This window comes from Ophidiomyces ophidiicola, assembly GCF_022830035.1.
Source record: "Ophidiomyces ophidiicola strain CBS 122913 chromosome Unknown scaffold_20, whole genome shotgun sequence".
NCBI classification, from domain to species: Eukaryota; Fungi; Ascomycota; class Eurotiomycetes; order Onygenales; family Onygenaceae; genus Ophidiomyces; species Ophidiomyces ophidiicola.
This window is the reverse complement of record NW_026054660.1, coordinates 113365-140064: the sequence shown is the minus strand read 5'-3', so window position 1 is coordinate 140064 and position 26700 is coordinate 113365. Positions and strand designations below refer to the sequence as shown.

Below are 26700 nucleotides of genomic sequence, written 5' to 3'. Positions count from 1 at the left end.
GTGATGGCAGTAATACTGCTTGCAACTACTACTATAGAGTGCCATTGTGCCCTGTACTTGGCTGCTGCACCTTCTGTTGCTCTATGGAATTGTGTGTGGGTGTCAGAAAAAGCTTCTTTGGAAACAGCAGACAAACCGGTTGCGGTGCCCAAGAAAAAAAAAATCGCCTGCCAAATAGCAATAATGCTGACTCGCTGGGAAACCCTAGTGGCCCAGGTGTCATCTTAATACACCCCCCTTCGTGCCCCTCACAGGCAGTCGACACTATAGATTCACGTTTGATAGGCGATAGTTACGGAGTTACGGAGTAGTTACGCAGCTAATGCCAGGGCTCACAATAACTACCAAGAGACGGAAAAAAAACTTTCATCAAAATACCGCCCACCAGAAAAGCCGAAAACAAACTTACAGCGCCGTCGAAACTTTGCGCCTGGTCTCCCACCGTGGGGCCCAGAAAAGCGCTTGCCAAAGGGTCTTATCCTCGGAAGCAGGACCTGTAGCCCCCGCCTAGTTTCCGCCTCTCCATTTTTACTTACGTCTCAACGGCAAAACGCTGAGGCATCATGTTCCTCCACTGCAGCCCGGTGCAAGCCGCGTGGTTTGATTTCTCCTTAGTTTTCGAGGTCACATCAGCCAGGACCAGGACTGGCAGCTCTTGTGCTCCAAACCCAGGACGTATTCGTATTACAGGCCCGTCACAATGCCGGCTGAAACTTATACGCCCGCATGGAGTTGGTGTGTGAAAGCTCGTTACGGTATGTGTAAATTGTTGGCGGGTGATCCGTCATTGGCCAGAGGCTGATCGAGATTCGAATTATCGATGAGATGATTTGAAATGCTGCCAATGTGTCTGGTGACGGCTTTGTGCTCCGTATAGACAGACCCGTGTTACGCAGAACCGGCGAAATACCGGCCTGTGATGCCAAGCAAACGCACCAAACAAGCCAAACACTGCTTACCAATGTCGGACGGTCAGCAAGACCTTCTCTTGTGAATTCACGTCGCCGTCTTCTGGGCTCTCGTTGATGTCGATCCGCGTCAGGAGCCTCGACGCTAGTTTGCGACTAAGTCCTTCCCGCACGGCTATCTTCTCCAGTGCATCCGTACCGTTGAAGTACTTCGTGAGAGTGCTCCAATATTTGTGAATAGGCGCTTCGCTTTCGGAGTTTTCTCCATCATTCTGGATTTCTGAGATGCAGTCGTCGGGGAACCGCGAGATAATCTCATCAAGCCACCGTCCCTCTATTGGGGACGCGCGTTGCGGCCGGAGAATTAGAGATGAAGTCCGCGGCGAGCTGCGTCTATTCAGATACCCTTCGTGGAAGTATGCATGACGTCCTGGAACAGGCGTCCCGCTACTGTTGTCGCTGTCCAAAGACGAGGACGACGAGGATGTATCGTTGCTAAGTTGAGGCCTTTTTGCCCTGACAATGGTTGCAGTAGACGAAACGAGATCTTCTTCTCGTTTTATCGCCTCATCGGCTTCTTTCTTTATCTCCGGGTCCACCTTTATCCATCCAAATGTGCGAAGCTGTGTTACCCAACCTCCCCGCATTAACCACGCAAGGATATCATAGTAAATTCCTTTATGGTCTCTGCTAGGGATGAAGCTGGAATAGGGTCGTGGTACCCCGCTTAGCATCGTTAACATCTTTGCGAGGCTCGGAAGGGTGGGAAATGCCGCTTCATATACCGTTGTCGCGACTGCTAATTTACTCAGATCACAATTTGGAGAAACAATATAGGTGTCTTGTTTGTTGAGTGGCGGCACAGCTCGAGCTCGCCGCCAGTAAATAAGGTGAGTCGCCAGGACTTGGATATCGCTCAGCGGAATAGAGGAAGTGGTAGCAATCTGTGCAAACGACTTGGTTGGCTTTGACGAGCGGATATAATGCGCCAGCGGAGGCCCCAAAGTCCCCATTGAATTCTCAATGTCCTTCAGTATAGTTGTCTCATCACTGAGCAAAAGCAATGCGAAATGTTTGGCCAGCACCTTACTTTGACCGGCATTTGCGTCATCTGCGACCTCGTCTGCGGCTGAAAGGCTGTCTGCCGTAGTGAGCCAGAGTCCTGGATAAGAAGGCTCTGTAGGACCTGGTAGGTATGGGGTCGACGTAAGCGGCGGTATCTGGAGACTCATTGTGGTCCTTGGTGTAAGAGTGATAGACGCTATCTTTGAGGTCGATATGTTATCATAGATTGTCGCAATTGCTTGTGCTAGAGAAGATTTGGACAATAGCTGATCGTATAGCTCCGACATTGACGATCCTAGTATGGTAGTTAGTCTCAAGATTTAGTATCCTACAAATCGAAAGGGACGCCTTACTATTTTCTCGAGCTCTATCTTTAATATGGGTGATAGTCTGAGCCTCCTTCCAGACATAATTCGCTGTTGCTTGCTCAAACTTGAGCCCCTTGCCAAATTTCTTAATGACATTATCGTAGTTCTCTTTGATCCGCTGATTATGCTCCAGGGTTGGCGGATTCATCACAAAGACAACGTTGAACATAGTCATAGAATCGCCATTCTCACTGAGAGACGAGTGCTCATCTCCAGTCGTGCTCTCGGTCGACGAACGACTAGGTCCATCAGGCACATCACGCGAGCTTTGGAAGTAGGCAAACCCGTCGACCTTCTTTGCACTTCCTGTACGGTCAGCCTGTGACATAGACCGTAATCCAGAAATACCCATGCCGGCATGTTCAGGAGGCATTTTCTTCTTTTTCTTCTTCTTTCTCCAGCTCCCATCATCTTTCACAAACACCGGCCATCCCACAAAGGAGAGGTCATTTACTCCGACCTCAAAACGCCTTTTATGCCAGGAGGACGCTGGACATAGTAATTTTTCCCACACATCTGTTTTGATGTCTAAAAAGACGTCCCATGGCGGAATTTGCCGCTCGCCTGGGCTTTCAGGTCGTCTGTTGGTACGGAGACCCCCATCTCCTTCCACAGCTGGGCTTCCTAGAGGTCCTTCCTGGTGTTGTGTCGACGACCTGGTAGTCTGACTACCTGACGACGGGCGGCGTATAGTTCTATCAGTAGGTCGTGTAGCACCAAGTCCTCCAGTTTGATCTTCCAGCTCGTCATCTTCTGAACTGGAGGCCTCTTCGCCGTCAGTTGAGAGATTGGAGTCGGCACCTCCAACATTCGCCCTAGCACCAGAGCTGCGCCGTGAGGAAGGGGAGTCTAGTGGGAAAGCTGGGGGGTAATGGTAGACAAATCTAGGGCCGGCTCGGGAACAAGTGATGAGGATGATGGAAAGGAGGCATGGATCGGGAGGAAGAATAACAGAAGACATAGAATATGATTATTTTAGGTGATATTGCGAGCCATTAGTCACTCTAGAAGAAGTACTGTGGAAATGATGTTAAGAGGCTTTAGCTTCGGAACTTCAACAGGATTGAGACGGGGAGTAGAGGGTCGCGCAGGTCGAAATCTAACCACAGAATCTAAACTATCACGGCTAACAAGGGGCGCTGAGTTTTACTGATAAAAATAAAATTGAAAGTAGATTCCTAACCAGTAATACCTTCATATACATACAAATATACATATGCATATTCTACATAGGAGAGGAATTGCTCAGTACTGTGCACCTATACCCAATAAACGCCGAAAACCGGGGATATGATAAAATGCCACCAACTCCATGATATGCACATCAGTACTGGAATAATTTACACAAATGTCCAAATGGGTTTGTTTCTGAGAGGTTCTTGAAAGCTCTGAAACAAACAAGCCCTTGCAGAAGAACACCATTCATTTCGTCGATGAAGTATTGTTCGTCTTCGGATTCGTTTCAGACGATTTCTCTGACTTGTTTTTGTCTTCAAATGTAAGGCCTAAATTTCTGAAGTCGTCGGGAGCCATTAAGTTGCTATTTCGAATAAACGGAATTTATTAGTATGTATATCCAAAAGAGGAAATAGAGTTCTCACTTATCCATCCGACAGCTCAGATATCCCTTTGCCAGCTTTCGACACCTCTCATCATTGACACCCCCGACTGATTTTAAGCAGTGCAAGTATGATGCAATGAGGTATTTGCAATCTCCTACATGACAGACGTGAGTATTTAATATGAAATACAATACAGCAGGATAAACGGTGCTGCGCACATAGGAGAGACAAACCATCATGATCTAGAGGGAAACTGCCACGCTCGGGACTGTGACAATATTGCATCAGTAATTGGGTGGACTGGGGGTAGGGTGTAACTTACGGCGTGGGTTTGATGCTGACTGTACGGCCACCAGGACTTCCAAATCCCATGTCTTATAAGTGTTTTACACACTGATAACTAGGACCTGATGTTTAAATTAACCGGGCGCCTGATGCTTAACAATCTGCGTATTCTTTTCATCTGAGTTTATGTCTGGATACTCGGAATTAAAAGGTGATGACTATCCATGCAAACAAAACAAACACCCACCCACACAAGCTACTCCGTACCTAGTTGACCATCGCTAAAACAATACGACATAATGGAGTACTTGTTCACCCATGAGCAGCACCAGAAGTGTGGAGAACTATAACAAAGTGATGAGAGTATATCTGAGGTGCTTGCAGTTGACAGAACCTTTGAATGGACTATGCAGAGTACTTGCTATGAATTATCGCTATTGATTGGTATTAATAATAGGGCCCATTTTTATTTGTCGAGGGCATTGTTGCTTTGATAGTTAACCAATTGGTTAGGATATGCTCACTTAACCTTCCTATTCTTACGCTTTTTCTTATGTTTCTTCCCGTTGTCTTTCCCCTTCTGCAACCTAATCTCGTCATATTTCTTTTTCTCTAAGCTGAGAGCCTCTAAAAATTCAGAGAGGTCATCCTTTGATTCCTCCTCAGGTTGCTTTTCTTGCCCGGTTGTCTCAAAATGTCCAACCGCAGGGTCCTTGACCTGCTGATTTCTAAGGCTAGACAAAGTAAGATAGTCGTCATCAGGTACATCCAGCATGAATAAGATTTTCCATCCTCTGCCGTCAACATCAATGAGTTCTCCATCTTCCCGTGTTGATAAACCCCGTTTAGACGGACTCTGAGCTATCATTGATTCAAGGTTTGATTCCGCATGGCAAAGCCTCCTCATATCTGGCCCATATCTCCCTTGAAGCTTCAAGAGATTTGATTTGCCAATGGTCAAAAATATCATAGCTCGGCCTGCATCTGAATGATAGACAGCCTTCTCCGCACAATTCCACATAAGGCCAGCGCATCGACTGTCCGTCAACTCATTCTGAATGAACTTCGCCCAAATAGCGTATGCAATTTTAAATGACAGGGCTGGTTTCTGCTGCATAATCTCTAATGAAGCCGTGATGAGGATCCGTTTACCAATAAATGCAAAGCTCTTTTCTAAGTATGGATCAGGGTACATGCAACATTTGCAGGCACACTCAAATCCAAAAATTTGCTTCATTTTCTCTTTCCTCCAGGCGGGTGGCAGGTAATTATCTGTATATGCTATAGTGATTTCTTCACCATGCCCTATCTTCCTACTTGCACGCACAATCACATAATATTCTTTAACACCATTGGCCGTGCGCTCAATAAGTGTCGGCTGAGCATTTGGGGAACAAGAATGGTTGAGATAGTGCAGCTTAGGTCCAAGTGCTCTAGCATAGGGGTTGTCACACGTCGGGCATGGGATGCAGTTTTTATCGAAATAGGCACCAAACTTTCCCTTATCTTCTTCTGAATCTTTTGGCAGGTTAAAGAATAGGTGAATAAAGTCCGGATATCTTACTTCCTTGAGTTGGTCTGCCAGCAATTTGTTATAGTCTTTGATGGAATTTCCCATTGATTCCAACGTTTCCTCCACCACCATCACCTTTTCACAGAGGATGTAGTGGCCGCGATGCATGGTCATTGCTGATATTAGCCCCATGCCTTTCGCTTTCCCCACTACTCCTATTTTCCAGCTGTGTTTTACATCCATACGTCCGTGAGTATGCGGTCTATTAGCAACATGGGTACATATTGGGTTTTTCTATTCAAGCCATAGATTAGTAGGCCATAGGGACACCATGTCAGATGCCGAATACCACATTGATAGGTGACAGTGCTCACATATCTAGCATTATTTCCATCTTCTGTAGGTATATTGGGAAAGAAAGAGTAATCTGAACGTTCACTGGAGCTGCTGCTGTTTATAAGCGGAATGGATAATTGGACCATTGTGTCAGAGTCTGAACTTTCACTTGGTGTTGGAACTACGGAATCTTCTGGATCCGTGTCCAGATCTGTGTCCATTGGTTGGTATGTTTCTGTAACAGTGGCCATAGGTATCTGCTGCAGTATGGTATCCATTGTGCAAAAAATGTATATAATGAAGCAGACGCTGGTGCATTTATTGATAGAATGAAGTAGTGATATATGTATGCTGATCAAGTCAGTAACGATAATAATATCTCTGCTGATACCAAAATAGAGAAAGATTAACAGCCAAGGGTCAAACGCTTACTGTTCATGTTAATGCTACCAAGATGAATATATAAAGAAGGAGTTGAACTGGGCGGGGGGCAAAGATGAGGAAGGAGCAAAAGAGTCTGAGAAGCACCTGCGTCCACTCTGTGTAAACTATGTAAGCCTCCCTTTTCGGTACCTACATACTTCCACAAAGGATAGTTAATGGAACTGTTAGACAATGTGCATGGTATTGAGGCTCAAGCGAAGGCTATGTGGTAATTTAAACACACAAAGAACAGCAGACCAGAAAGAAAAACCGTCTACAAGGCCTATTTTGGTTCCACAAGTAACAAATGAAGTATGAAACTGTAGAGCAGCCAATAACACCGTCATGTATCATCAATAGAGGAAAACCAGCTTAGAGAATGAATTGAAATATGGCAACAACAGAAATTGGGGAAGCATAGCTGATCAGTGAATGTGGATGGAAATTTTTTGGCTATAGACAAGAGCAAACAAGAGAAAAAGTAGACAGAAGATAGGGCCGGATTTGAATGCAAAGCGAAATCAAGTAAAAGCCAACCCGGTAGCATTGAACAATCGTAAAGTCATGATGAGGTAAGAAGAATAAAAACAAAAATGAGCTCTAGGCGACAGAGAAAAGCATAACAAGGAGGAGAGGGGAGGGGGGGGGACTCCGAAGGACGTCATGCCTTCAGGGTTTGCTCTATTGGGGTATGGGCCAAAGGAGAGGCAGAACCACGACTAGCTGGTTGAGACTCTGCGTGGCTGGACAGAATTTCCGCTGAAAAGGGATGTGTAGTTTCGTCAACTTCTTGCTCGGGTGTGGCAGGTACGATTACAACCGTGTTGCCAGAGTCGACGGGTGTTTTTTCTTTGGCGGTAGTAGTAGTAGTACTAGGGTCTGTATGCATAGCCGGACACTCAAGGCTGACCGGACTTGGCTTGGCTGATGAATGGCTGACAGCAGAAGCAGCAGCCGCCTTAGTGCCATCGTGCGGTAAGGTCAATGTCATCGGTCTGGTGGGGCACGCACTTTCGACACCCATGACTTCAGAGACACCTGGCAGCTCGGCCTGAGAATCCAGACATAATATGTCAGAAGCACGGGGGTCTTCAGTGTGAGGCGGTTTGCGTTGCTGTAGTCGTTGTTCCGGCGACATATTCTCCCATTCAGAGCCGAAGGTAACCACCGATGCCTTCTTCCCATGGAGGGTAAACCTCCCAGAACCACGAGCCAATGTCTCTGTCTCTGCAGTGGAATTCCCTTCATCTGCAAGGGATATTGTTGTACCCGAGTCTCTGCCCTTTCTGCTTCGTTGGTGGTGAGGTATGAAATGGCCTTCGCGAAGTGTTCGGTGTAAGCTTCTCCGTACCTTGCCGCGACCCTCAGCGGCTGACACTTCGGCACGGTCATCAACGTTATTGCTACTGGTTGAATCCGCTGCTTCATTTGCCGCAGACATATGCGATAGGAGTTCATTAGATAAGATCCCGGCCTCCCGAAGAAGACGCTCCTCTTCGGTATCCGCAACACTAGGAGTGGGTGTTCTTTGAAGCGAGACCTGTCTTGTGGAACTAGTGAGGTCTAATCTGCGCATGGAGCTGGTTACCGATGACTGGCGTGGTAGAGAAGTATCACTGAGCACTTTTAGTGCGTCGAACGCCGGGTCGTCTCTGTTCCTGCTACCTGATTGATCACGTTGTAGAACCGTTATTTCGTTAGACGAACAGGATTTCACAATTTCCGGTCTTCGAGAAATGATTGGTACATTTTCGAGTAAGTCGGATGGTGGATCAGCATCCACGATGGGTGTCGGAGAACGAGAGCGAATGCGTCTCGAAGACCTATTACTTTTAGGGGATGTAGGGGCAAGACTTGGAGCGGAATCGGAGATGCGCGGACTATCACCACTGACAGTCAGGGATAATTCATCCCCAGCTGCAGAACTACTCTTCGGGACCTTTTTCACCGATATATTCTTCTCTTCCTCAGCAAGGTCGGACGCTAGTACGTCACGATGACATTTAGTGCGCCATATATCCAGTCTGGCCCATTTAATTTTAGCGGCCATCCGTCCAGCAGCAAGAACAACTTGATCTCTGGCGCGTGGGTGAATGGGCGTTAAGACTTGAAGATGCCTAGCATTTCGCAAAAGGTCCTCAAGTTGTTTTTGGGCCGCGGATAGCTTTTCATTGGCTTCATGTATTCGCGTTGTGACTAATTCACGCCGGGCTGCAAATACTTCCTCCGCTAGTTGCGGGTCCATCCGTCTTGTATTAACCCCAGAGGCTTCGGAGAGCGTTGGCGATTCGGATGTGTCTGAGGCCATCGAACTCGGACGAGCGCGTTTCTGAAGCGGCCGACCTTCGTAATTAGCACCAATCATACCCCTCATACGAACGCCGGCAGTTCTAAAAGTAGCAGCATAATTAATAGTTGCCATCCAGTCGTTCATCTCCGGTTCACTATTGGCCAGAAACACTTCTTCAAGCCCCCCATGACGAACAAATAAGAAGGCATTTTTGTGCTTCTTATAACTTGGATCAATCAAGGCCACTGCATCTGCAGTCGACATAACAGCATCCGGCTTGAAATCAGTGATAGGAGGTGTGAAAGTTACCGGCTGGCGACGGCCACGTTTCTGTCTCAATTCATATTGCGCAATGAGTGTTTTTACCCAAGGCACGTCTTTGAAAAAATACAGTTGCGAGCCAGTGAGTACAGCACCCCATTCTTGCCACGGAGATCTCGTTTTCTTTTTCTTAGTGTCTTTTCTCCACAAAAGTCCAACTTTGGCAACCCTGATATCCACGAGGCCTGGCTGGGCTTCAGCAGGGTTAGCAATGGACGATTGTGTTAGAAAGGCATCTGGCCGCGACCTTTCAGATACGATTTGCAACACGCAAGGTTTGTAGAACGCTTGATGAAGGCGGTTCATATCTGGAGTATAGTTAGGGTCTGAAGAGCTGTATATATCTTCCAAATCCATAACATCTCCAAGATTGGGTCGAAGAACACCGAGCTTGCCTTCAAGTATCAGAGCATAAGGGTCGACGGGATCTCTCGATGATTTTACTGAGCGGTCGGAATTACCAACTTTGAATAATGGGCTTCTTGCTTTGGGCGCTAGTCTTCGAACGCCAAGATTGACTTCATCTTCCACATGGATAAAGGGGGTATAGGAGATGTTGTCATAGAAACATTCTAGAATCTCCTCTGCAAGACCCTCATCCCTGGTATTCCGAACATAATCAGATTTTTGCATTTTCCGCTTGTTATTTTTGTTGAAAACATCAGTATGAAGAATTAACAAGGAAAATGCAATAAAATATGCTTGGTCTAAGATTGATGTGCATTAGTTAAGTTCCCAAAACAAGAACATGAACGCGACTTACCAGTTGACGCGAAAATGCCGGGATTGCATTCATGATATCGATCTGCAAAACTTTGAAGCACGCGATCAATCTGCTGTGTTTCCTTTGGCAATTCTGCTTCCATGAGCAGCTTTCGAATTGACATATCCATTGCATCACCAAAAAAGGAAAACCCACGCATATACTTCCTCAAGGTGGTTTTATAGAACTCATCCACAGACTGTGAAAGAACAGTTGCGATGGCAGCTCTGTGAACAACGGCCTCAAGACGTGTCAAATAGGTGGCTGGAGTATCATCTGGTTCTCTAGCCGGAGAATTCGCAACCTCTCGTGCTATAGAGAAAGAATTCTGCTTGGATGTCAGAGATTGGGGGGTTCCAGGCACAATGCTTGAGTTATCCCCATCTATGTTTTGCTTTGACTTTTGAGAAGGGCTAAACAGATCGCTAAAACTCTTTCGAGGAGCCGTGAAAGTAGATGTACGACTTGACGGGTTATAATCAAGAGACGAGTGGTTGATATCATCCTGAATATCAGGAAGGGAACCGATTGTAGATGATCTTCCCCTACGGCCTGGTCGGGTTACGTGCTTGAGTGAAGAAGAAGATTTGCAGGAATGGGCAGATGTCGAGTTTTTGCGAATGAGTGTTCCATCGGGGAAACCGGAAGCTGGAGAAGCACGTCCTGGGGAGGAGTGAGATGGAGAAGGGAGAGGAGACAGCAGCTCACGATCTTGGCCAACGGCTAAGTCAGGCACAGCACGAGATCGTTGGTCTGGCCCAGGAGGTATTTTCGGAATCGGAAATAAAGGATTTCGGTTTTTCTTGAACTTTGGGATACGAAAAAATGAAGACGTGCTAGAAGAGGCATCTGTCTTGGACGTCGTGTTGTACACACCACCTAGTTCTCCAGAACTTGTCTCCGACCTTGATGATTCTGATAACCTCGCTGCGGGTAATAAGCCATGATGTAGCCCATCATGATTTCTGGCGGCTCCACTACGTAACGACGTCGTCGACAGCCTCCCTTGAGGTTCATCAAAACTGATGTGAGATGCCCTGACGCTTGATGGCGCGGTAACGGCGCCTTGAAAAGGAGTATTCGGTGCGCTCACATGGACGAATGGAGTGGAATCAGACGATTTTAATTGCTCTACGCGAGGTTTGTGAGAGAGTTTGAAGATGCTCCTGCGTCTTCCGAGTGGATCAGGTTCGCTGGTGGTTGGGGAAGTGGTGATAATTTTGGGTGCTAGTGTGCAACGATTAGCCAAGGAATTCCCGGTATGAAGTTACATCACTGAAAGACAAATGACCTACTCTTTGCAGATGAAGGAATTGAGGGGACGGGCGGAGGTTCTGCGTCTTGATAAGAAGCGGAAAGCTGAGGATCGGATGCATGTCGAAATCGCAATAAACTGAACCTGTTTCGTTTGGCATTTTGAGCGCGAAGGACACGGTCTGGTGCTCTTCTGGCGTAGCGTTCACCATCATCAAACGACGCAGATGGGAATTGGTTGGGCAGCCCCAAAGAATCCGAGCCGCGCGGCGTTGTGTGGTCGCTGGAATGCAGCGAACGAGGGGTTTGTTCGCTCAGTCGAGAAGGAGGAATACATAAAGCGGGCGGCAGTGGCTTTTGGGAGCTACCTTTCTGATTGGCACCACCGAACCTCAATCCCTTCCACGGCATGATGTAGTCGTCAGGCTGTCAGCGAGGATGATCATGGTCAAGCTCCATAGGTCATGGTACAGTTGACGGGCATCTCAGGGGCCGCGTAGGGCCAGTCTCAATTGAAGGAGCCGTGCGATGCAAAAAAAAACAACAAACACGTGGAGCAGGCAAAGAGTTGTCTCAGTGAAGGAAGCGAAGGGGCGGAGGGAGTGGATACAGCAACTGGAAATCTGCCGGGTAGAAAGCGATTGGGGTCAGTCAATGGCTGGTGGTTAGACTAACTAATGGAAGAGACTCACCTCCTGCGTTCCCAGTGACACCCGCGACTGTCGGCAGGCAGTGAAGGAATGAACAGTGGCGTCTGGGCAAGGATGCTGAGACTGAGCGAGGGCAGGCTGGACTGGGCCCCAAGGCTGACGTGGGAACAGGCGGAAAAGGTGGAGATCGCCAGCATCCAAGAACCAGAGCGTGCAGGCAGCGTGAATCAGACTGTGGACCAGTGCAAGACACGGCGGGCTTGGGTTGTTGCGATGCTTGGCCGTGAGTAGGCGAGGAGAAACAATGGGACGGAAGACCCAGGGGCAAAAGTCAGACGGCCAGCCACCGTGCTGTTTCCCGGGCGAGGAGGGCTGGCGCCTGATTGGGTTGACGGCGAGGGCTAGACTCTGCTCTGGCGCTGCGCTGGAGCCGCAGGGCTGCGTCGATGATGCTGATGACGGCGGTGCTGATCGCAGCAAGGGCGGAGAGAGAAGAGGAATTTCTGGTCCTCAGTACGGAGTATGTATGTAACTGTCTCCAGACTGCCAGACCATCCGCATAGCTAACGAACTAACTAACTGGCCTATGAATTAGCTGGCCAACTACGGAGGAGGGAACGGTTAGTTAGTTACATAACTTGTCATTAGTCCGCAGAGCCCTGTCGAGACTCCAGAATCCGGAATTCCAACAGCCAACCACTATTCCTCACCATCTAGCTATCGACAATGCGAGTGTCCTGTTCTTCTCCTCTACAGCTTCTCTCGGCCATGATATAAAGCACCTATCTGGCGCCAGAATGCACGTCCTGTCGCTCATCACCGCTGCGTCGCTGATCTCCGCTCCTCTCGTCGTCGCCGTCCCGTCATCCGGCGTCCACGAATTCCAGTCCCCCTTCGATGCCTCCCACTCGCCCCCGCCGTCCTCTCTCGACCCCTCTCCGCCCAGGGTATGGACTAAGCTACGTGATTCCATCATAGAGACCATCTGGCGAGTCCCAAACAGCCGCCGCCGGCCGTCCGGTTCAAAGTCGCCCGTTTTGTGGCCCGAGGTCCCCTCCTCCATCCGTGCACGGTATGGCGACGATATCGTACTGCGGTTCACGATCAGATCAGAAAGCGATGTCAACGCTCTGTTAGAAGCGTCCAATACTCTTTTCCTCGATGTCTGGGCATCTACGAACGAATGGGTTGATATCAGGCTGGCGAAGGATGTTGTTCGTTGCCCCCCTCCCTCCGGAATTCCTAGAGCGCTCGCTAATAAGATCTCTGATTTAGGTACCATCGCTGTTGGGGCTGCTTCCAGCCTCACTGAAATCCGCACATGTCCCCGTACTTCATGACCTGGCCCAGGCCATCTACGAGTCCTACCCTCAGACCTCCACAATCCGCGACCAAACCCGTGCCTTTTCCCCGTCGATTCAGCCCGACTCGGAGAATCAAAACATTTTTTTTCAGGATTATCAACCCCTTTCCGTAATTTTACCGTGGATGCGCTTGCTGGCGTCCATGTTCTCCTCTCATGTTCGCCTGATAAGCTTGGGAACTTCCGTCGAAGGTCGCGAGCTTATGGCCTTCCGTATTGGTGCTCATCCTTCAGACCCTAGTCGGCCGGTTAAACCACGCAAGACTATCATTGTTACTGGTGGCACGCATGCCAGAGAGTGGATCGGCGTTTCTACCGTAAACTATCTCGCATATTCTCTCATCACGGGTTATGGAAAATCAAAACCAATCACAACTTTGATCGAACAGTTTGACTGGGTTTTAATACCTACAATTAATCCCGATGGATACGTGTATACTTGGGAGACGGACCGTCTATGGCGAAAAAACCGACAAGAAAATGACCTAGCATTCTGCCCCGGTATCGATCTGGATCGAACATGGGGCTTTGAATGGAATGGCAACGATAGTAGGAGTAACCCCTGCTCCGAAGATTTTGCGGGAAATGAGCCCTTTGGCGGCCTAGAGTCAAAGAAGATTGCCCAATGGGCGCTCAACGAAACCACCGGTGGCAATTCAACACTTGTTGGCTTCCTAGACCTACACTCATATTCCCAGCAGATCTTATACCCGTATTCATATTCCTGCGCTGTTAGTCCTCCAACCTTGGAGAATCTCCAAGAGCTGGGTCTTGGGATCGCCAAGGCTATTCGCCAGACCGACAGTCAACATTACGACGTGAGCCCCGCTTGCGAGGGTCAAGTTGAGATTGGCCATTCCCAGAAGAAGGAAAAGAAGGGCGCTACTTTAAAACGTATGGAGAGTGCTGGAGGAAGTGCGTTGGACTGGTTCTATCATGAACTGCATGTTCGATACACCTATCAAATTAAACTCCGGGATAAAGGGAGCTATGGCTTCTTACTTCCCAGAGAAGAAATTATTCCTACAGGAAAAGAAGTCTACAACGCTGCACTGGTGTTTGGTAAATTTTTACTCGGCAAAGAAGCCGATACTATGGACTGGGATGCCGAGTTCCAGTTCTCTAAGCAAACTAATTCTAATGATGCGTACGTGCAAGGTGATATTCTAGAAGATGGGCAGGTTGACAGTATCCACGAAGAACAAGAGGATGCGAATAACGACTATTTACTTTGATATTTCAACTTGATGAATCTTTCTTTCTTGGCCAGGACCAGTCTTCGGCGCGCCTTACTCTACCCGCTTGCTAACTAATATTCTGGTTTGCAATGAGAAAATTCCCGCTTACAGGGGTTCCTTTGTTATATATGATTCTTTTCTTTTCTTTTCTAATACTATACTTTGAGGAACTGTATAGATTATATTCTGTTTGAATTTTTCTCCGGATATTGGCGTCTGGCTCAAATTGATTCTTTCTGATTAGCGGTTGTGCCTGCTGATTTGTTTCACATAGGCCTAGATCACTTATCACTTGGCCGCAAAACTTTGCTGTTTAATTTATCGATTGAGGAGTACAGCACTGATCTAACTGGAATCTTGTATCCGACAATTCATGACAAGAAATCCATAGGCCAAAATAAACAAAAACAATGAGTTCAACATATATGCGAGGGACATGAAGTTTTTTCCCGAGTGCTATAACTCCTCCCTTCCTCATGTTATTATCAAGTGAAAGAACACCATACTGCAATGCTAAATGGATGTACACTCCAACTACTGACCTTAGAGAAGAGAAAAAGAGGGGAAGCAAAGGTTAAGAGACTACTGATATTTATATCTTTCAACTTTAGAGCTGTTTTCATAGGCGAGTTCCGCAGGAGAAAAAGAGCTAGCGGTGAGCTCCATCAGAATAAATCTCTGTCGACCCTCGGTCATTTTCTCCCTTGCTGTTTGGTATCACATCAGACTCTTCACTTATATAGTGACGAGCCTGAAGTCCACATATCCCGCGATCAAGATGAACTCCAACCTGGATGACGAGATTACTGCTCTTGCCATGCAGCTTGAGGAGATTTACTTGATGACGGACCGCCAGAAAGGTAAATATCGTGAAAATCAACACCCAGATCCGGAACTGGCTCTTGCAACGTTTCTGGATGAGGTTCGCGGTCATGTCAGCTTCCTTGAGGACCAGAAATTTGCCCATAGTATTGCGTCGGCCGTGGCCACAGACTATCAAGCTATTGCAGATCTTGTTTCGACTGATCAACAAACCCTGGAGGATAGACGGTTTGCGGCCCAATTCAGCAATGATGAAAACGCTGAACCACAGGCCCCGCCGCCGTACGCTGAATCAATTTCCGAAACTTTCATTACAAATGAAATCCAGACTCCGGCAAGCAGCTCTCGTGACAATGGAAATACCGATGCCGCCGACGACGACGAGTTGTCTGTTCAAGCTGAGCCTCCAATGGCATATGTTGATAATCAGGAGAAAGCGCTGAAGAGGTTCTCTATGGGGGTACAATGCAGCGTTTGTTTAGATACCATGCAACTGCATCAAATTATTCGACTGGATTGTCACCACCGCTACTGCCACGATTGCCTGAAAAACCTTTTCATGCGATCTACCACCGACCAGACTCTGTTTCCTCCAAAATGCTGCCGTCAACAGATTCCACTCTCTTTCGTCCTCCACGAACTATCTGCCGGTGAACTGGAACAGTTTCAGAACGCAGAGGCTGAGTTTTCCACAAAGGATCGAACATACTGCAGCAATAGAGATTGCGGAAAATTCATACCTCCTAGCAGAATTATATCGGACAGAGCGGAGTGTGGCAACTGTGGCAGTGCAACATGCACAATGTGTAAAACTCCATACCATAGTAATGATTGTCCCGCGGACTTAGCTCTTCAAGCCATACTAGAGCTCGCTATGAGTGAGCGGTGGAAACGATGTTTTTCTTGTAAGGCTATGGTGGCTCATGAGTATGGCTGTTGGCACATGACGTAAGGTCGCCCTTCTATGTACATATAATGCGCTTTTACTGATGGAGAATCTAGTTGTACCTGCAAAGCTGAATTTTGTTACTTGTGTGGGGTGCAATGGAAAAATTGCGAATGTGATCAGTGGAGCGAACGGCATTTACTTGCACGGGCTGAGCAAGTCGTTGACAGAGAGGCCGTTCAGCCTCTGGCACCTCAAGAGCGAGAACGTCGGGTTGTCCAGATGCGCCGCGAGTTACTTGAGAACCATGAATGTGAACATTCGCGCCGGTTTGAACGAATAACGGACAGTGCAGGGAGAAGAGGTTACCGGTGCGAGATATGCTCTGCTCGACATTGGAACTACATTCTCCAATGCCGTCAGTGCCACTTGAGAGCGTGCGAGGATTGTCGTCGGCATCGAATATGATAGAGGTCGAGTTCAATACTGCCGTAAAAGTGTTTCCAGTTTCCAGATATGCACATACCCGAAGATTCACCTTGGTCGGAATAAAAATGGCTTGGAGGAAGGAGTAGGAGTGGGAGTTGTTTATCAAATTGTTCTTCCATATATTCATGTATGGTACTACACGCAAGGTAAAGACCTAGCTGAATCAGTACGCCCAAATACTGTCTTACTCTACTCATTTTTTTAAAAAAAAGGTCCCAAGATAAATCAAATCCTTACAACTCTAATGGTTCTTGGGGGGGTCTATGAACCCATGCGGGAAACATCCGGCCCGGCTGCCCTTTTCGGCATCGATTTTGGTTGAAATAGTATTTTTCATCCAGACAAGGATGGGATATTTTTATCCCTTCAAAATTGGTTGGGAACGTTAGTTAGGCTAGGTTTAGTGCTATTTACATAGCACATGACCTCTGTGAGCAGATTTTCGTCGATGGAGAGGCGTGCTTTTTTATGCCATGACCATTATTATTGAAGCCCGCTGCCTTGCAATAACCGTGCCAAGTGATAACCAGCTAGTTACTTAACTCGACATTTCATGCTGATAAACTGATAATGGCTTCTTCAGTCTTTAGTTGGAGCCATAGCAAGAGGCCCCACGTCGATCTTAACAATAACAGAGACGGGAGTGGCTCCGTACAGTTGATTAGCGTGGGTTTGGGAGTGGTGTCGGACTCGTACAGGGCAGCACTACTGCAAATCAGCGTTCAAGGACCCGGTGGGGAGAGGCCCAAGTGCTTAATTTTGCTTGAGTTCGCCTCTTGAACAGGGGGGAGGCCCAGTCGCTGGTAAAGCCGGGCGCTTGTGGGAATCCTTATACGTGGAATGTCGCTCCGTGCATGATAAGAAGTACCGGGTACCAATTAGGCGACGGCATGCAGCATGTTTTTTAGGCCTTGAGGCTTGGTACCGGGTACTTTGCTACAGCTTAATCGTGCACTCTTTCGACGGTGTCCCGTACTTATCGCAGCGAAAGTCTAACCTGCCCCGCGATAAGGATACTTTATATGCAGAGTACAGTCTGCCTAAATCACAATGGCCAGCGTCAAGAAGCTCTCCGGACAGTGTCTGTTCCACAGTTCTGGTTCATTGCCCTGCACTTCAAAATGGGCTGGACATTGTTCAATGCATCTTCCTACTCATATAGCGGTGATGGTGGCCTTTACGGGGCCACCAAAAGCCCCCTTCTTCAAAAGGCGGAACACGCGCATCGCCGAGTCCCAGGACTGAGAAACATTCCCCTCCCAGCAATAGGAATTATTGTCCTCATTGCCTTGGTGAATGCTGTGGTTTGGATGGCCGCCGGCATCGTCTTGGTATGTACAGTTTCCATTTCTCCGAGAAGATCCAGTGCAACCACCCACCTTGCTGCAGGCAGTCATCACATGCCTTGGGCGACTGATGGGATGCCTTGTTATCACGTCATTGAGGAAAGATACATTTTGCTAATGAACACTATGCTTTAGCATTACAACCCGTGAGTAATGGTTAACATACCGCCGTTGGCCCTTTGGTGCCATTTCTAGCTAACTATTGCAATTTCAACTGCCCAGATCCCTGGTATCCACTGCAGTATTGTCTTATACTCTGGGACTGAGACACGCCCTTGATGCAGATCACATATCGGTAGGTGTCTGGGAGCTTTGACAGTAGTCTGGAATCTCTACAAAAGATCAAAGGGAAGAGCTGTGCTAATGCAACGATATTTGTACCAAGGCTATTGATCTCATGACCCGTCGTCTCCTGGCAACAGGTCAGAAGGCAGTAACCGTAGGAACATTTTTCTCTCTTGGTCACTCAACGTGAGCTGCGGTCTTTCTCTCGACGTCTTTGAGTATATTAACAGCTGAATCATTGCATAGTATCGTTATTATCACGTCTATAGTTGTAGCTGCCACGGCTGCAGCTGTATCATCTAAATTTGACAAGTATGGAACGATCGGGAGTATTATTGGCAGCTCTGTTAGCTCCGCATTCCTGATTCTTCTTGGGATTATGAATGCATATATCTTATATAAATTGCTTCAGCAAATGGGCAAATCATTGAAGAGCCGGGCAACGGGAGAAGAAATATCAAAAATAGAGGGAAGTGGTGTACTGTTCAGAATTCTGAAAACAATGTTTAAATTAATAAACAGGTGTGATTTTATGACCCATCCTTTTCCTATTTCGTTTCTGACGGAGAGTTGTTTAGACCATGGAAAATGTACCCGTTAGGTGTATTGTTCGGGCTTGGATTCGACACGTCCTCTGAAATTGCTTTGCTTGGAATCTCTTCAATCCAGGCAGCCCGGGGAACCAGCATTTGGGTGATCATGATTTTCCCCTTTTTATTCACAGGTAGTTACATTTTGATTCGGTCTAAATGTGCTTTCTTCTCCATTCGGAGCTGACTCGCTGTCTAGCTGGAATGTGTCTTATTGACACGATCGATGGTGCCTTGATGCTATCGTTGTACATCCAACCAGCGTCTCACTTCCTGGCCTCACCTTCCGAGTCGTCCACGGTCACCACTTCCTTGGTAGAGAACAATACGCAGAGTCAGCCAATATCTCGCAGCCCTCGAGACCCCATTGCCTTCCTGTACTATTCGATCGTCCTCACATCCTTGACCGTCATAGTCGCGATAGTTATCGGTATCCTTCAGCTACTTACTCTCATACTCAATGCTGCAAAGCCAGAGGGGAAATTTTGGGATGGAGTAGAGATAGCGGGGGAATACTATGATGTTATCGGTGGTGCTATATGTGGGTGCTTCCTCATCTTCGGGGCTATCAGTGTTGTTCTATATCCATGCTGGAGGCGAAGGATGGACAAGAGATATGGCAGTCATAACGGCCAAGGAGAAGAAATTGATGATAGCAACACCAATAGGGAGCCCAGTGCGCAGCAAAGTCTAAGCACAGATGTGCCTAAGACAGGCGCCGAGATTAACATAATCAGAGAACCGTCAAGTTCTTGATATGATGAGGAGCGCAGCTATCAATATAAATTTTTAACTTGATTGCCTCGAAACTTTAAAGCGGGAGCTTACCTAAACAGAAAGAATAGCTAGGCTAATCCTAATTAAGACTAAACCAATCCATTTAACGGAATAAATATTTATCCGCAGATCTTCTGTGATTAGTCATCACTGTCGTCATACTTGCCTGAGGAGAAATATGGACGGAGTAACATCGACGATGTCGAGCCTATTTTCGCTTTTCATTTCTGCATAAGCGATTTCTTTTTTTACTTACTTTGTATATAGATATTCCATTCTTTTTAGCTCTTTGGCTTATATATGGCCCCAATTCATATCAACAGGGTTTCGCACGTACGTTGAACATGGATTGGCAACATGAGTGAGACGGGCCTTGTTGATAAGCATGGGGATTTGGTTGACGAGCCTACTATAATCGATCTCAAATTCTTTCCGTCGACTTTCATCTTGCCAATACACCTCACTTTAAGTGAACTGCACCGATTTGAAGAGACTGTTGTTCGTTGTGGGGCTCCTTTGACATACGATATTGCTGAGGCGCATTTGATCCTTGGTAAAGTGTCTCATAAAAAAAGGGCCGCCCTGGAGCTTCGAACGCGAGCTCTGTGGACAGAAGACTTATGTGATAATGCCGATTCTTCTCAATTACCACCCAACAAGAAGCCTCGACTCGAGAATCCTTCCGTTGTGGATGGCGAACATGCGGAGGCAATGCAAGATCAGGCTATCGCCGAACCTAAGGGTGTAGCTAGGCCTGGGGAGAGCCCAAGTGATAAACCGACATTGCACGCCGTTCAAGAGGTGCTTACTCCGCAGCATATATACTCTTCGCTATCTTCTCTGCGGGATGACGATGTCCGTGTGATAAAGTTAGATTGGCTGCATGAGTCTTTGGCTGCCGGTCATGCATTGCCCCTAGCTCCGTTCACAGTTTATCATGCACGTAAAGTTTCTCGGCCTGACACCTCTCCGTCCTTGAAAAATTTTCCAAGGGGTACTGGTTCGTTCTCGTCAACCCTTTCCCATGCACGAGAAAATAATACCCATCGAATTCTCGAGCGAGCCAAAGCGGATGCGGCAACCGCTCCTCCGCCGCGATTTACTCTTCCGTCAACAAAATATCATCGAGGAAAGCTGGGTCTGGGCGATAGCCATAGCCTGCAAAAGGCGCGATCGAAGATGTACCGAAAAACAACACCTGAACACGAACAAGTCGTTTCCATTCCTGTAGTGCCAGACTGGGTCGAAAACAATGTGCTGTATGCTTGCCTTCGATCTGCACCACTTCATCCACCGAATGAACAATTTATAAACCAGCTTCTAAAAATTAAACAGATACGAGAGCTCACTCTGGATGAAATTGGGGTTAGGGCTTATAGCACATCTATAGCATCTCTTGCCGCCTACCCATATTTACTTCAAACTCCCGAGCAGGTCTTAGCTCTCCCCGGGTGTGAATCGAGGATAGCAAACTGGTTTTCAGAATGGAAACAGAGTTCTGATGGAACTGTACAGGCAGCGAATCAGCTTGATACGGATCCTGTTCTCTCCACGTTGAAGCTATTTTCTAATATATGGGGGATTGGCGCGAAAACAGCTCGCGAATTCTATTATCACAAAAATTGGCGTAGCTTCGATGATATCATTGATAATGGGTGGAATAATCTCTCTCGAGTTCAACAAATCGGTGTCAAGTATTACGATGAGTTTTTGGAGGGAATTCCACGAGCAGAGGTAAAATCTATCGCTGACATCGTGCTTGAGCATGCTCGCAAGTCGAGGCCTGACTCCCATTACGATGGAAAAGGAATAGAGGCTATTATTGTCGGCGGGTATCGAAGAGGCAAAGAACGTTGCGGTGATGTAGATATAATTCTTACTCACCGAGATGAGAACGTCACGCATGATCTCATTTACGATGTTATATCTAGTTTAGAACAGGGGGGTTATATACCCTATACACTATCATTAAATCTAGCCAGTTCTCATCGGGATCAGCAACCTCTACCTTACCGCGGTGAAACGAGTAAGGGGAGGCTTCACTTCGATACTCTCGATAAAGCGCTGGTTGTGTGGCAGGATCCTCACTTTGAAGGCTCATCTTTAGATTTATACCCGAGCCAAGAACCAAAGGAGTTGGATAACGATCACACTTCCCAAAGCCCGCAAAGCGGAACAGACAATCACAACTCAGTCACACTAAAGCCTGTGAAGACGAATCCAAACCCTCATCGCCGGGTTGACATCATCATCTCACCCTGGCGTACAATTGGCTGCGCTGTCCTTGGCTGGTCTGGTGATACGACTTTTGAAAGGGACCTTCGTAGATATGTGAAGAAAACAAATAACTGGAAATTTGACTCAAGTGGTATTCGAGCTCGTGAAGGCAGTGGTGGACGGGTGATTGATCTAGAGAGCAATGGCAAAACATGGCAAGAAAGAGAGCGGCTGGTTATGGAGGGCTTGGGAGTGGGCTGGAGACCACCCGAAGAGCGCTGCACACGATGAGGATCCGATGGTGTATTTATGCATACAAGGTAATGATTTATGTGTTAATGAGAAGACGGTATCATGTCACCTTTTTTGTATACGTTCGAGTATTTTACAATGCATTTGGCATATAAAAAATCATACAAACGTGAGAGCATTTCCTACTACACAGTAGACAAAAGGGTTTTTAATACATACCACAAAGTCCATCCATAGAGAACGCTGCATCGTATTTCCAGCCAGCATAGAGATAAGGAAAATCATAAATCAGGGAATTATAGATACAAGATCAAGAATCGAAGGAGTATTTCAGGTGGATGAGAAAGAGACGTATTGAAATGCCGGTTACAACAAAACAAAAACTGGTTGAGAATATCGGGAGGCCTGAAGGCTCCACCAAAAAAAGTAACCTAAAATGTCGGCTTCTTTGAGCTTGTCATTTCTCCATAACGCCCTCTGCCCCTCGTGGTATCGTATGCATTCACCACTCTCATCTGTCCACCTTCATCCGCTTGACTGAACGCGTATCCGCGTTGCTTCCGCATTCTCTGCACCTGTCTGACTTTCCGAATCGCTTTTTGGAATTGCTCCATACGAGGCCGATAGTCTTGAACATTGTATTTCTGAATTTCTTGCACGTGATGATAGCTTTGAGGATAATACATCCGCTTCGCATATTTCCAGGCAAAGTCGCGGAGTAAGCAGATTGCTGGAAGGACAACCGCCATAAGCCAGAATACTGGTAAGGGGAGGAGCTGAGGAATTATCCCCAGATATTCGGTAGAAAAGCCAGATCCGATATTCGGGGCCGCATAAGCGTACGCAGGGATAAATCCCATCCAAATGAAAAAAGATCCCGGGATGGCGAGAAAAGTATATTTAGTCCAGATATTGGTGACCAGGGCGGCTTTGCCAAGGACAGTGGCCAAAACCGCGGTATATAAGGCTGTACCCCATACCCAATGCCCGACAACGATCCCATCTTTTGTAGGCAGGTCATAAAGAAAGACGGCTTGAGAAAGGAAGTAGGCGATCAGAGAATGGTAGAAACCATTTCCAACCCAAGAGAAAAAACTATGCATCTTGAAAAAAACGCCCTTCTGGCCAAGCTGATAGAGTTGTGGATAACGATCAAGAAGCCTAGCGGAGATAAATTGATCGAAAATTCCCATGGCAAAAGGAGGCAGAACGGTGAAAAAGACATTGTAAAAGGAGAGTGTCCATGATTCATATATGACTTGTCCAGAGAAGGAATTCTGAAAAGAATACTGTAAAAAGTGTTAGTAACAACATGGGTTCTTGATGAGCTAATAAAGAGACACTCACCCAAAACTGTGTCATATACAAAGCAATATTCTTATAGAAAGAATATAGAATTACTTTGCTAATACGCTGGTAACTCCACGCACCATGCACCAGAAGTAATTTTCGAAGGAAACGGAATTGGGCGATTGCGACGTCTGCACTTCGAGCAGCTTGTAGACCTTCGACCCCACTAATTCCAACGCCGACATGCGCGGCTTGTATCATGGATACATCATTTGCACCATCTCCGATCGCAAGTAGAAGAGATTTGAGATGGCGTTTGACGAGCTTAACAACCAATGCCTTTTGCAATGGCGATACACGGCTGCGAGAAATATCAGTTTTGCTATCTGAAAAATGCAATGAAGGAATTGGCCCATACCAACATATTACGGCCTTACAAGCAACAGCAAGGTCTAAGAATAATTTTTCCATGTCCCGCTCTAGAGCGAATGTCAATGATTTTCCGTCAATGACAAGAGCAAGGGTCTCGATATCCGAGCCGCTCTGACTTTGTACTGCCTGTAGTTTTTTAGATAAGCTCTCTCTAGTTGCTTCTGCGGTTTCTTCATTGATTATTAGTAAAGTCATATCCTCTGATATAAGCTTGCAACTCATGCCGATATTAATAGCAGTTTCCTGGCGATCGCCAGTTAACACCCAGATTTTGATGCCTGCCTGCTGTAGTGTGTGTATTGTGTCTGGGACACCATCTTGCAGACGATCTTCTATTGCGGTTGCACCAAGAAGGTAGAAATCTTTTTCGATGAGTTCGGCCGCTTTGTCCAACTCTTCCGCTCGGTTTCCACTAACAGTCGTGGCAGCCTTGTCGAATACTTGCCACCATTCTTTGAACTCTTCTTCTGGGATTTCTCTCATAGCAAGACACAGTGTGCGAAGTCCCTCTGAAGCATATTCTTCCAAATGTTGAAGGGTTATATCAACAGTAGTATTGTCTGGGCGAAGACGTTCAAGTATAACCGTGTCGGCACCTTTGCAATATAGCCTAATTCTCCCATCGGGACACCTGAAGATAGTTGACATGCGTTTTCTGGTTGAATTGAACTCACAGACGGCTAGCAATTCGAACTCCTGTTCTTCTCCATCAGCTGAAATTATTACGGACCTTGGTTTTCTGTTTGTGAACTGATAGCCTAGCAGGACGGCGCCGTCAACTAGGGCGCCTTCATCAGGAGACGCTGCTTGGTACTTGATTTCACCTGGTTTTTCATCCCGGCGCTCAGGTATGACCGTATGACAGGTAGCTAGGAGCGTCAAAAATTGCTTGATCGTCTCCTGGCTAGGATGGGACTGAATATTCTGTCTTAATTTTTTGAAATCGTAAATGGCTGTGTCGGAATCATCTCCATCTATCGCACGTCGGTCTTCAGGGACAACTTCCGCATATTGTATTCCAGCAATAGAGCACTGCTTGAATTCCATCATGTTGCAAGTTAATGTGCCGGTCTTGTCAGAAAATATGTACTCTATCTGGCCAAGCTCCTCCACTAGGGAAGATGTGCGACAAGTGGCCGGTGTATCTGTTTTATCGTAGTAAATATCGAGGTCCGAGTTTATCAAAAAAGCATGAGAATATTTGACGATCTCTATCGTAACAAATAGAGAAATGGGGACAAGGTTGGAGTAAAGAACCCAATAGGTGAAGATATCTGAAAAAAACTGGGCGGCAGCATTCACATTTCCATAATCTAGGTAAGAGAGGTTTTTTGATGCAGTAATTCGAACGATTAGGTCACCAATAGAACTGATTAAACTGAGAGAAATTAAGATGCCAACAAGCATCAGAATTTGTAAGTTTACCATGCGTTCTACGGCAGTCCTTTTGATAGGGGTCGCCGTGGCATTCCGCATCAGCTTGGTCTCATGGCCTGTAAAGACTACAACACCATGGATCCAAGGGGTATTGCGAAGGGTAGCTCCACGGAGAAGCAATTGATCTGGAGCAAGGGGAAGCTCCTTCTCTGCACCACTAGAATGCATAGTTAAAGTAGCTTCGTATGTGTATAGGCTGCTATTGGGCTGTTCAGATTTGAGTCGGCCAGCGACTCTACTAAGTTGGTCCGAGCTGACGAGATCAGAAGTTTCGGGAATTGCTTGCTTAATTTTCAAATTGGTTTCTCCATCCAGATTTGCCGTTTCAATATAGCAAAGACCTTCAGGTTCTGAGCTTGCCACAAGAACAAGGTCAGCGGGAAACGGCTCTTCGGATTCGACTCTAATAATATCACCGACTGAAACATCGATCCATCTGGTTTGCTCGAAAACACCCCCTCGTAACACTCTTGCTTTTGAATAGTTCAGAGATTTGTCGGAATTTTTACGCTTGAAATCTTCCACTAGCTCCTTGATAGCGGATACAAGAAGTACAATGATGAGGGGGCCAATTGTGGTATAGCGATTGGTAGGCGAGATGTTTGGAATTTGTTGTAGAGCTGCGGTGAACAAGAAAAAAAGATTGGCATATTTGGAGAATTGTTCGAAGAGGAATTTGGGGATAAATGTAAATATGTTGTATTTGGCGGTCGAGATGTGGTTGTCCACGTATTTATTCGCCTGGTTCGCGGGTCCGTTATTGAGATGTATTATCCGGGGTCCAAGGGTTGAAGGGTCAGGTTTTCTTCGCATAAAGCTAGAGAAAAGGCTTCCAGGTCGGTGTTTTTTGCTTTTTGGTCTCGCCTCGTCCTCCGTTCCCACGGTGTTCCCTCGGGTCCTTGCACCAGCTTCGGTCAAAGGTAGATCCATCTCAGAATATTTCGGACCCATTCCAAGCATAGTTTTTGCTCTTCCCACAAGCCCTCCTCCTAAGGTGAGAATGCTGTTGCGATCCCGGGCGCGTGCATCTCGTATTGGAGCAGTATCACCATCTATATCTGCTTCGGGATAGTACCCTCGCATCGACCTTTCATCAAAATCATCCATATCGGAGTACCGCTGGTAGTTATGCAAATCAGACGTCTGCGAATAGGTACGAGCAGTGTGGTCCCCGCCATAGACACGGCTACCTGCTGGAGGCGGCTGTAATGCAGCATTGTGTGAGGTACTCGATGGAGCATCGGTCGTCGCATGCGGGTGCCTGCCACCAACAAATTCATCGTAGGAAACCGAAGCGCGGGGAGACGGGAGGTCAGAATCATCGATATCGAAGCGCTCAAGAAGGTGATCGTCGTTCACTGGAGGACGCTGTCCAGTGCTGTACACCGGGCCATCGTCCAACTGAAGGAGATCGTTGTTGGCGCCGGCGGACGGATGGCTTCCAGGCGGCCTTCCGCTGGCCATATCGCTGCTTGTTGCGATGGAACTACCGCGATGCAGTTATCCAAGCAGTGCGTCGCAGCATGGAAGGCAAATAA

At 47.0% G+C, this 26700-nt stretch overlaps 9 protein-coding genes across 9 annotated transcripts; 4 read left to right on the top strand and 5 right to left on the bottom strand.

The window, feature by feature from the left end:
• Positions 1-955: 955 nt before the first annotated feature.
• On the bottom strand, positions 956-3302 carry npr3 (Nitrogen permease regulator 3; the record flags this gene model as incomplete). The annotated part of the gene is made up of 2 exons (XM_049253718.1): positions 956-2268; positions 2327-3302. The coding sequence occupies 2 exons, from the start codon at positions 3300-3302 to the stop codon at positions 956-958; spliced, it is 2289 nt and encodes a 762-aa protein (XP_049107282.1).
• Positions 3303-3763: 461 nt separating this feature from the next.
• COX19 (Cytochrome c oxidase assembly protein cox19) lies at positions 3764-4275 on the bottom strand (the record flags this gene model as incomplete). Its single annotated transcript, XM_049253717.1, has 4 exons — positions 3764-3881; positions 3943-4057; positions 4137-4171; positions 4226-4275. 4 exons carry the CDS (start codon positions 4273-4275, stop codon positions 3764-3766), a joined length of 318 nt encoding a protein of 105 aa, XP_049107281.1.
• Positions 4276-4708: 433 nt separating this feature from the next.
• LOZ57_004675 (uncharacterized protein) lies at positions 4709-6315 on the bottom strand (the record flags this gene model as incomplete). Its single annotated transcript, XM_049253716.1, has 2 exons — positions 4709-5995; positions 6076-6315. The coding sequence occupies 2 exons, from the start codon at positions 6313-6315 to the stop codon at positions 4709-4711; spliced, it is 1527 nt and encodes a 508-aa protein (XP_049107280.1).
• An 806-nt stretch (positions 6316-7121) lies between these two features.
• Positions 7122-11499, bottom strand: LOZ57_004674 (uncharacterized protein; the record flags this gene model as incomplete). The annotated part of the gene is made up of 3 exons (XM_049253715.1): positions 7122-9778; positions 9835-11061; positions 11130-11499. The coding sequence occupies 3 exons, from the start codon at positions 11497-11499 to the stop codon at positions 7122-7124; spliced, it is 4254 nt and encodes a 1417-aa protein (XP_049107279.1).
• A 1036-nt stretch (positions 11500-12535) lies between these two features.
• ECM14 (putative metallocarboxypeptidase ecm14) lies at positions 12536-14336 on the top strand (the record flags this gene model as incomplete). The annotated part of the gene is made up of 2 exons (XM_049253714.1): positions 12536-12952; positions 13014-14336. 2 exons carry the CDS (start codon positions 12536-12538, stop codon positions 14334-14336), a joined length of 1740 nt encoding a protein of 579 aa, XP_049107278.1.
• A 781-nt stretch (positions 14337-15117) lies between these two features.
• LOZ57_004672 (uncharacterized protein) lies at positions 15118-16113 on the top strand (the record flags this gene model as incomplete). The annotated part of the gene is made up of 1 exon (XM_049253713.1): positions 15118-16113. One exon carries the CDS (start codon positions 15118-15120, stop codon positions 16111-16113), a length of 996 nt encoding a protein of 331 aa, XP_049107277.1.
• Positions 16114-17657: 1544 nt separating this feature from the next.
• On the top strand, positions 17658-19513 carry LOZ57_004671 (uncharacterized protein; the record flags this gene model as incomplete). The annotated part of the gene is made up of 7 exons (XM_049253712.1): positions 17658-17867; positions 18018-18028; positions 18105-18177; positions 18268-18353; positions 18414-18689; positions 18746-18891; positions 18957-19513. 7 exons carry the CDS (start codon positions 17658-17660, stop codon positions 19511-19513), a joined length of 1359 nt encoding a protein of 452 aa, XP_049107276.1.
• Positions 19514-19891: 378 nt separating this feature from the next.
• LOZ57_004670 (uncharacterized protein) lies at positions 19892-22042 on the top strand (the record flags this gene model as incomplete). The annotated part of the gene is made up of 1 exon (XM_049253711.1): positions 19892-22042. One exon carries the CDS (start codon positions 19892-19894, stop codon positions 22040-22042), a length of 2151 nt encoding a protein of 716 aa, XP_049107275.1.
• Positions 22043-22434: 392 nt separating this feature from the next.
• On the bottom strand, positions 22435-26626 carry DRS2 (aminophospholipid translocase; the record flags this gene model as incomplete). Its single annotated transcript, XM_049253710.1, has 3 exons — positions 22435-23292; positions 23351-23654; positions 23712-26626. The coding sequence occupies 3 exons, from the start codon at positions 26624-26626 to the stop codon at positions 22435-22437; spliced, it is 4077 nt and encodes a 1358-aa protein (XP_049107274.1).
• Between the last annotated feature and the right edge of the window lie 74 nt (positions 26627-26700).